This window comes from Desmodus rotundus, unplaced genomic scaffold (genome assembly GCF_022682495.2).
Source record: "Desmodus rotundus isolate HL8 unplaced genomic scaffold, HLdesRot8A.1 manual_scaffold_416, whole genome shotgun sequence".
Lineage (NCBI taxonomy): Eukaryota > Metazoa > Chordata > Mammalia > Chiroptera > Phyllostomidae > Desmodus > Desmodus rotundus.
This window is the reverse complement of record NW_026527496.1, coordinates 22697-32625: the sequence shown is the minus strand read 5'-3', so window position 1 is coordinate 32625 and position 9929 is coordinate 22697. Positions and strand designations below refer to the sequence as shown.

General features: G+C 56.5%; 1 protein-coding gene across 3 annotated transcripts in view; it reads left to right on the top strand.

Moving 5' to 3' along the window:
* Positions 1-655: 655 nt before the first annotated feature.
* Positions 656-9929, top strand: part of SYNGAP1 (synaptic Ras GTPase activating protein 1) — a 31142-nt gene continuing 21868 nt past the window's right edge. Inside the window, exons 1-3 of one of the 3 annotated variants that reach the window (XM_045193226.3) lie at positions 656-926; positions 4055-4176; positions 6837-6942. In XM_045193226.3, the coding sequence (XP_045049161.1) occupies positions 860-926; positions 4055-4176; positions 6837-6942 (295 nt within the window). In that variant the 5' untranslated portion in view covers positions 656-859. The remainder of the gene's footprint in view (positions 927-4054; positions 4177-6836; positions 6943-9929) is intronic. The other 2 variants (XM_071220485.1, XM_053917887.2) reach the window with 2 other exon arrangements.

Sequence of the window (9929 nt, the reverse complement as noted above, 5' to 3'; positions counted from 1 at the left end):
TAGCCGTCTTTCCTTCTTCCTTTATTTCTTTCTCTCTCTCTCTCTCTCCTACTTCTCCTTCTTCCCCGACCCCCAACCCCAAGGTCTGGAGTTTTCTGAGTTACCGGTCTCCGAGTCTGCAGTTTCCTTTCTGTGAGATCTAAATCGGGGGTCCCTGACATCTGAGTATTGCGTTCTCTAATTCTATGTCTGGGTTCTTTCTGAATCCGGGTCTTTTTCTTTGAGTCCAGGCCTCGGGTCTTGGTCCCTGAAATTACCATGTGAGTCTAGAGTCTAAGATTTCTGTGGCTATGGAGAACCTTTTTGAGACTGGTTGCTCAGATTTTGACCCCTCTCTCAAGGAGGTCTAGATTTTGGGGAGGGGGTGTTTTTCTTTTCTTTTCTCTCTTAACTGAGGTTGAGGTCTGTTTTCGTCTAGATTTTGGATTTGTGCCTCAGATTAACCCCCCATCCCCCACCCACCCCACCGCCCCCGGGGCGTCGAGGTATCTTTCTCTGGGTCTGCATCTTTAGAACTGTCCTCTCTGTCTCCAGTGTTTTTGAGTCAGGGGTCTCGGTCTCTCTGGTTCTCACTGGGTAGGGGTGGGGGCCGCAGTCTCTCTCTCCTCCTCCTCCTGCTCTCTCCTCTCTCGCTCACTCCCCCGCCCCCCTCTCTCTCTCTCCCGGCTGCCGCTGCTGCCGTTGGCTCCTATTCTCCTCCTCCTCCTCCTCTCTCCTCCTCTCTGCTCCACTCCGCTCCTCTCTCCTCCTCTCTCCTCCTCCTCCACCTCCTCCTCCTTCTCCCCCTCTCTCTCCCCCTCTCTCTCTTCTCTTTCTCCCCCGTCCCCCGCCCCCTCCCCGCCCCCCCGCCCCAGGCCTGATGAGCAGGTCTCGCGCCTCCATCCACCGGGGGAGCATCCCCGCGATGTCCTATGCCCCCTTCAGAGGTACGTTGGTGAGGGGAGGGGGAGGGCCAGTTGGAGGGGGTAAAGGGGGGAGGGGCAGGGCGGAGGAGGGGGCAGAGCCGAGGCCAGGGAAGAGAGCAGCTGAAATGGAGGGAGACAGGAGGACTGGGAAGACAGGACAGAAGCAATGAGGAAGAAGGGGAGGCCACAGCACAGGGGTCGATAGGAACCTGAGGGGCCAGGAAACAGGCCTTAAAGGGGGCTGAGGTGAAAATGGTGAAGGGGAAAGAGATCGCCAGAAAGGGTGGGAAGATAGGGTTGGGGGGAAAGCGGCAGAAACGATTTGGAGGTGGGAGCTGAGAGATGTGGAAAATATCAAGGAAATAGAAGGGCAGAGTCAGGAGAGGGGCTCGGAGGGGTAATGAAAACACAGGGGCGCAGAGAAGCCGAGAAGATGGGGGTCAGAATATGGTGGCGGGGCTCAGAGAATGGTATGGGGTAGAAAAAGAGAGGAGGATGGAGGGAGAGAATAAGGGGCCAGATGGAGAGGGAGGCTGTGTGTGCGGGGGGAAGGGATGGAGGGTCCAGATGGAGGGAAGAGAAGAGAGGGAATGGGTTGGGGGAGGAGAGACCGGGGAGGGGGAGGGACAAACATGTGTGTTTGGGGGGGGCGAGGTACAAGTAAGACGGAGTGTTGGGAGTGGGGCAGCAGGTTAGACTGCCCAGGCCCCGACCCTCAGTAAGGCTTTGACCAGTGTAACAACCCCTGGGGTCTCATCGGTTCCATTCACGTAACCACTTTTACCCCCTCCCCCACCACCAATCCTTCTTTCCATTCCTCTTCCCTCCTCTGGTGTCCATCACCTATATCTTTCCCCCTATATGGTGTCCGCTCCTTATATGAGTCCCCCTTCTGTCCTTTCCCTGTATCAGTCCCTTCCCTGCTGTCCCTTCTCTCTCCCTCTCTTCTTTCTAGTAGCTCCCTTATATCTCCACCACCTCTTCACCCCTCCTTCTTGACCCCCTTGTCTTAATATTCCTGTTAGGTCTACCTGATTTCCTCTGCCTCGTGTCCGGTTGGGCCCTTCTGGTATATTCCCTTGTCACTAGCAATTTGCCATGATTTCTACCTCCCCTTCTCCTAGCTCCATCCCTGTCATCTGTCCCCCAGCCCATCCTCTATTCCCTACCCCATCCCCCATCTTGTCACCACAAGTCTGTGCCTACACAATTTCCCCTAATACTCCAGCTCGTCACCCATTCCTCTTTTGTCTCCTCTACTTTTTGATTTGTTGGAGGTTTGGGGTGAAAAGACACAGGTTTTGATGGTTGGAACAGGGACCACAGGAGACCCCCATCGGAGCCCTGTGTGATTTCTCATCCTCATAAGCCTTTCCCCTTTCTCAGCTGTGTGCCTCTGTCTCTTGCCTCTGCCTCCCAGAGTCATCCTTACTTAAGTCCAGACAGTATGTGTTTCCAGAGTTGCTCCTAAGCTAAGTTGCCTGCGCCCTTCCCTGCTCCCAGGAAGGTGCCCCTGATCTGACCTGCCTCCCTGTGGCTGTAGCCTGAAGCAGCCCCTCCCCTAACGGTTGTGTATACCAACTGATTTGTCCTCTGGGGGTCCTCGGAGTCTGAGTGCATTGGGCCCGTTGCCTGCAGCGTCTGCAGCCTCGGAGCCTTGGTGATCTCTGCACGGGAAGGATATTGCTTACAGAGCCCCTGAGATAGTGAAGAGTTTCACAGTGGTGGGGGTTTCTAGATGTCTATGTCCTGGGGACTCATCTCCAACTGACCTGCAGGTTGAGCAAATCTGAAGGACATGTTTGTGGACAGAAAGGGGCTAGATTTTTCAGAACTCTTTTACTTAGGGCATTCAGTTGGAATGAAGCTCAAAGACCAGTTTTTTCCCCCTGCAATATACCCATGATTAATTATCCTGTAAAGGTGACAGAATTTGCTGTTTCTTCCTTTAAACTCTCTCACACTTTGATGCCTTAAGCCTCTTTTCTATCACTTATTTGATTTCTCTCTTCCATAGGGCCTGTCCCCTGTGTCCCTGTGACAGTGTGTAGCATTGGGGTTTAAAGAAGAGGCCACATGCACAGATGGCGGCATGGGAAGAACAGTAGAGCTGGGGAAGGTGACCCTGGGAGCACCTCTGAGCACGGGCAATCCTTGGTCCACTGTTCTAGTTTTGTCCCCGTCCCAAGCTCCAGTCTTTGGAGGCCCCCTTTATGTCACAGGCCTGGATCTTCCATTCTTTCCTCCCCTCTTTCTTCCTCAAGCTCTTCACTGCGCCTTGGGAAGGTCCCTATGTCCTTGGACTTGGCTTCCACACTGTCCATGGAGACTATGTGGGGAGGGGGGGTATTGAATCTTTGATCTCTGAGCATGATGTGGGGGAAGAAATCAATTCAGTCTCGATTCAAACAAGGACATATTTCCTACCTCCTCACTCCCCAGCCCTTTCACAAGACCCAGCCACCCTTTCCCATCTGAAGAACCCAAAGGATGAGCAGGGTTGGGCTAGGAGGGGAGGGAGCAGAGGACAGAGGAGAGGCAGGAGGGGAGGCCCGCTCATGTCTCTGCCTCTGAAGATGTCAGCTCCCTCACTCTCTTTTCCAGATGTTCAGCTCTCAGGATCTTATGACCTGAGATTGTTCCTACACCCCACCCTTCTTTCCCACAGCAGTGTAGCTTTCCGCTCACTCTCTTGCAGATGGGTCATGCCCCTTCCAAGTTCGTCGTCTTCAGTTATTTGGATGCCCTCCCTCTTCCCAGACACCTGCCATCAACCTGTCTGTGTTTCCCTGCTGCCAGTTCCGCTGCCCTCCCCCTTTTTATTTCTCTGAAGTGGATGGAGAGCTGCTTCACCTTTTTCTGCCTCCAAACTTGCACCTTCTCTGTCATGATACAATTCCTCTCCCTGAGCCTCCCTTCCTATTTATTCCCCCTAGAGCCCTGTGATGTGATTCCTATCACTCTTTTTCCTCAGATATAGAGGCTTATCTTCTGTTCTTTTAAAGTTCCCAGGTGCCTCAACCCCACCTGTGATCTCAAGGCAGGAGGGGTCCCCTTCTCCCACTTTGTCGGCTCTCACAATTTTAGGCCTCTGTCTCCCAAATGCATAGAATCTCCCCTTACTGTTTCTGTGTGTCTCTGTCCCCCAGATGTACGGGGACCCCCTATGCACCGAACCCAATACGTCCATTCCCCATATGATCGTCCTGGTTGGAACCCTCGGTTCTGCATCATCTCGGGGAATCAGCTTCTCATGCTGGATGAGGATGAGGTGAGCAGGGTGGGAAGGCTGCAAAAGGACCATTGGGTAGCATGGGAGAATGTAGAGAGAAAGATGGGACAATCCGCAGTAGTGAAAGGGTAAGAGACACAGAAGGCAGACAAAGTGACATTTGCAAGTGGTGGGGGGAGGGTGGCCATTGAGATTTGGGTTGGGATGTGGAAAGGGGCAAGCATTCTCTCACCTTTGTTAGGGGGTCTTTGAGGGCCACGTGTAGTATTGGGGAGGAGATGTGGTTCTGAAGACTTGGGGGTGCTTCCTGTTTTCACCTGCCCGTATTGTGGGATAGGTTAGGATGGGAAAGAGAAACTGAAGGGTGAAGAAATGGGGATTGCTTTGGAGGGAATCACCTTTAAAGTGAGCCTTGGGAAACCCTCTACTTCCCCCACCAAGGAAGACCCATCACTCACTCCATCATGCGGTGGAGTGCAGGGAGGGGGGATAGAGGGACTCAGAGAAAAGGCAGGGGATAGTGGGGTCTTTGGGAAACTGGGAAGGGGCTGGGGCGCCCTGGGAGGGATGACAGAGGCCAGCGGATCTTGGCGGGGAGAGCGGAAGAGTGGGAAGGTACCTGAGAGAACTGAGAGGGCTTTTACCAGGGACATCAGGGAGGAAAATAGGGGAGGCAATGCCTGGAAATGAGGGGAACTGGAAGTACGGGAAGTTGCCTAGAAGAGTAAGGATACTGAGCTGGGGCAGGGACTGGCCAGAGTGCGGAAGACGTAAATGAACAGAGGGTTCTTGTGGGAGGGGCGGTCAGTCATGCAGTGTGATTAGCGAGCCCGGGGGTATGGTTCAGACCTGGGGTTGGGTCAGCAGTGGAGGGTCCGGGAGAAGAAACAGGAGATGCCAGTATGAAGGGCTGATGCCCAGAGGTATGAGTCAGGGAGTAGGCTGATTTGGGGGGCCAGCTTTATTATTATTACTATTTTAATTTTAGAGACAGGGGAAGGGAGGAAGAAAGAGAGGGAGAGAAACATCCGTGTGAGAGAGAAACACTGATCGGTTGCCTCTCGTACATGCCCCAACTGGGGACTGAGTGCACAGCCCAGGCATGTGCCCTGACCAGGGATCAAACCAGTGACATTCTGTTTTGCAGGACAACGCCAACCGAGCCAGTTGGTCAAGGCTGGGGGCAGTGACAGGGTAGCCTATGAGACCAGAGAGACAGTGAGAGATAAGCCCCAAAGCTGTTGGGGCCCTGGCCGGGTGCTCAGAAGGCTGGAGCACTGTCCCAGTGAGCCCAGGTTGCAGTTTGATGGGCAGCCAGACCATACACAAGCAGCACCCAAGGAGCGCACTGATGGGCGTTTATCTCTCCCCTTCCCCCTCCTCTCTCTGAAATTAATAAATAAAAAATTAAAAAATATTTATAAAAATTTAAATTATTGAAAAATCATAAATTATTTATAGATTATTTAAATTAAAAATTAAAAGTATTTACTGATAATTTTTTTAAGCTGTTGGGGAGGTTGTGGTTAGATTTGGAGTTGGGTTAACCGGGCTTTTGAGGGACTGAAGGGGGCCGTAAAGAGTGGGGAGAGGGCTGGGGAGAGAGGGCTCAGGCCACGGAGCACAGTCAAGGCCTCTAGTAGAGGACGGTGACTTTAAAGGGGGGGGTGGTTTGGGGAGTCAGAGTTTTAGGCATTGGGGGACATGTGAGGGACTCAGAAGTGGTCACCAGTCTTGACCGAGGGTTTGGGGTGTGTAGGATGAATTGGGAAAACCAAAACCAGTAAGTGTGGTGAGATGTGAGGGTGAAGAGGGAGGACAATGGATGGGGTAACGAAGGCATGAGAGATGGGGACAGGCTGAGGGGACTTGAGGGGACCAGTGGCCAGCAAGCTGAAGGGCAACAGGAGTGGCCAGAGTCCAGTCGAAAGAGGGTGGGGGGACAGAGTTGGGAAAATGAATAGTGTGTAGGGCCACCAGAGGCTGGAACTGGATGGGCTGTGGAACTGTGGCTGGGGACTAGTGGGGCGGAGGAGACTGAGGGCTCGGGGAGCGGGCGGTTGGGAAGGAGGTGGCAAGGGGGAGATGGGGATGAGGCTCAGGGAGAAGTAATGGCTAAAGGCAAGAAGGGAAGTGAGAGGTTGAGTTAAGGGGCGAGGGAGATGAAAGGTGGGAGGGGGGTGACCAGGCCTTCTGGGGTGTGGGGAGGTTGGGTCCCAGTCTGGCCACAAGCCCGGCGTGGGAGGGAGACAAGCTGTGGATCCTGATTATAAATGCAGCTTCTGCTAACCCTGTGACAGGCACGGAGGAAGGGAAGGGGATTGGGGGGCGGGGTGGGGGGTGGGGTGGAGGTGGGGATTAAAGCGGGGAGAATGGAGGGCTTGAAGGTCAAGGGGAAAGTGGATTGGGGAGTAGCAGACTCCTGGAGGGTTCCCGGGAGAACTGAGTAGGGTTTGGGAGAATTCCCTGGAACACGTTTCAAAAGAGATGGAGGGAGAAGAGAGGAAAGTGGGACTGGAGGGAGTGAAGGAGAGAGGGAGGGAAGAGAAACTGACTCACCCAGAGACACCTAGATTGTGGTGGGGCAGGGGCCGAAGGTGAGTAGGCCTGGTGGAAGGGGAGGTTCAGCCTGCTTGGTGGGGGAGGGAGAGGTGGGACGGCCGGGGCGGTGAGCTCTGACACACCCCGCATCCCCCTAGATACACCCCCTTCTGATCCGGGACCGGAGGAGCGAGTCCAGCCGCAACAAACTGCTGAGACGCACAGTCTCCGTGCCGGTGGAGGGGCGGCCCCACGGCGAGCATGGTACGGCGGCCGAGCAGCTCTGGTGCGCCGGACAGTCGCGGGGAGAGGGCTGAAGGTGGACGGGGCTGCCGGGGCGGGGCAAGTAGGGGACCTGAAGGAGCAGTCTCTGGCCGGGAGGAGGTGGAGACAGTCTGGCGTCCTAAGAGTTGGAGCCTGGGAGGAGAAGGCGCCCTCCTCTGGGATCTGGAGCGGGACCGGGGCTGCGGGTGACAGTCCTTGCTCTGTCTCGTTCCCTTTTCCTCTCCAGCAGCGAAGTTCGACTTTCCCTGGTGCTTGTAAAAATAGTCTCCTTAGATCTTTAGCTTCCTGTTGGAGTGTTCCCGTCCTCACCCCTCCCGTGGTCTGAGATCTTGGAGAGAATAACCTAGTTCCTGCCCTCCCCCCACCCCCCCACCTCTGCCCCACCTCCACGTTCCTGATTCTTCCTTCGGACCTGGCCTCTGGGCCGCCCCTCTTTTCTTGCCCCTTTTTCCACTTCTCATCACCTGCTTCTTTTTTCTACAATTCCATTACCCCTTTTCTCTTTCCTCCAGATTTCTCTTATTTTCTCTACCCCTCTTGATTCCTCTCTCTCTCTGCCCTGCTTCCGGTGGGACGCCATCAGACCCCCACCCTTGTCGTCTCCTTTCAGTCTGTCTGTAAAGCTGTCTGCTCAGTCTGTCTCTCCACCTCTCTCTCTTTCTTCCTCCATCTGCCTCTTCCCCTCCCTCCCTCTTTCTGCCCCCTTCCACCCCCCTCTTTAGTCATTTAAAAAAAGATTTTTGTCTTCCTGAGAAGTTCACTTAAAAGGTTTCCATGGGAACAGTGAGGGGAGCTGAAGGCAGAGAACACAGATTTGCAGCCAAGGTGCAGAGAGACACCCTCAGTCCCGCCCCCGAAACCCCCTTTTCACTGCCCCCTACCATTCATTCCCCTTCCAGGACCAAGGATCCAGGGCCTCCGTCTTCTCCACAACCCTTGCCCCCCCCACCCTGCCACCCCTGGTGACTCCTTCCTTCCACCAGCTCCCCTCTCCTCCCCTCCCCTCAGGGATTCAGGCTTCCAGTTTCTCTTCCTCTAGAGCCAGTGGCCTGTCTCTGTCTCTTGGCTCCCCTTCAGCCCTCTTCCAGTAGGCGCAGGCCTCAATGCCCTTGGGGGCCAGCTCTGAGACCCTGGGTGGTTGGACGGACGGCTGGGGAGGTGTGTTATTGTCATGGAAACCTCTGACCCTGGGTGTGTGTGGGTAGTACATCTGAGGCAGAGCCAGGTGGTGGTGGTGGTGGTGGTGGTGGTGGTGGATTGTGTAGAGAATGTGTGTGTCTGTTACATCTGTGTGTGCGTGTCACGTCCACGTCTGGGAAAGGTTTGTGTGCACGTGTGAACACCTGTGTGTCCAGGCCAGAGTGATCACGTGCTCACGGAACATGTTTTTCATATGTCCGGTGGTTGGTTTCTCTGCTCCCACATTCCCTGGCTTTCTCTTTAGCCGGAGTCCTCAGTGTCTGGGGTCTCTAGTGTGAGTCTCCTGTGCCTCTGCTGTGTGGAGGCACCCATGTGTGTTTGGAGTTAGGGATGGTACGTGGAGGTTGTTGCGCTGGGGTTCGGTAGGGGTTGGGACCTGGGGGCCCAGGAGTATATGTATTTGGTTTAGTGAAAGAGTTGACAGCTCTTTGCGGTTTTCAGGAGGATGTGGAATGTGCAAAGGGCGTGGAGGATGTGCAGGGGGCCTGGGGGCCTGGGGGCCTGGGTCTGCGAAGGGGTCTGCTGGGGCTGTGGAGGCTCGAGCCCAGGAGAGGTCGCCGGACCTTTGAGGGGCATTGGAATCCAGGGCTCCTCCTCTGTTGGGTGGAGCCGCTGCCCCTCGTTCCCTCCGCGGTTTGGTGCGGGGGGGTTCTGCTCGGAGGGGATAGTGGGAGGCCCGGTTGGTTTCGGGGGGTCCCCTCGCCCCCTCCTGCGTCTCTCGCGCTGTCTCCGGGCGACGGGGCTCGTGACAGAGGCGGCCACGGCAGCATCGGTCGCCTAGCAACGGCGGCGGGGCCCGGGCAACGGCTGCAGCGGCGGGAGCGGCGGCGGAAGGAACCGTTCCCGAGGCCGTCACCGCGCGGCCGTCCCGGCAGTCCCGGGACCCGCCGCCGCCCCCACGGCACCGGGCGGTTGGAGCAGGGCCGCACCGCCCCCTCTCCCGCCGCACCCCGCCCCTCCCCCGCGCAGGGGCGGGGCCCCTCCCCCACCTGGGACGCCCCTCGACCCCCCCCCGGGAGGCGGTGCAAGGTAAGGGCGGGGCCGGGCGGACAGGAAGCGCGCGTGGGGGTTGCGCGGGGGCGAAGGTGCGCGTGTGCGTGGGATCGGGGAGGGGGTGAGGAAGCCGCCGCGGCGGCGGTGGCAGCTGCTCCCTCCGCATGTTTTCGCTGCATCTTCCGAGTGGGGGGAGTTATGGTAACTGGAGAGGGGGCAGTGGAGGTCCGTGGGGGCGTTGGGGGGGTCGGGGACCGGTCTTGGCCCGTGGGGGCTAGGGTCTCATGCGCGCGCGTGGGCGGCCGGTGTGGGATGGTCTTGGAGCCCCGCTCTGTGGAGGCGGCAGCCCCTGTGTCCACGTTTGTGTTTGTGCCCATACTCGTGTCCCGTGTGTGTCGGTGCCATGTGCACACGGGGGCCCAGTTACTCTTGCACACATGTGCATCCAGCCAAGTGGTGCAAACCTGTCCTGTCTTACCCTGCCTCTGTCCCCTTCCTGTCTAGGGAGCTGCTGGACTGGCCACTGGCTTGTGGGGCAGTCGGTGACCATACTGGTACATGTCAACTTTGACCCTGAGCATGCATGTCCTTAGCTGGGGCTCACCTCCGGTCAGTCTCCTGTGTGTGCGGATGTATGTGGCTGCATGAGCAGGATTTTCTGTGTCCCTGGTGGCAGGTGTGTGTCTTTGCATGTGTGTTCCATCCCTGATCTGGGTATGTGTGTCAGTCCCGACATGGGTGTCCAGGGTGTGTCTGGATGTGGGTGGTGTGCA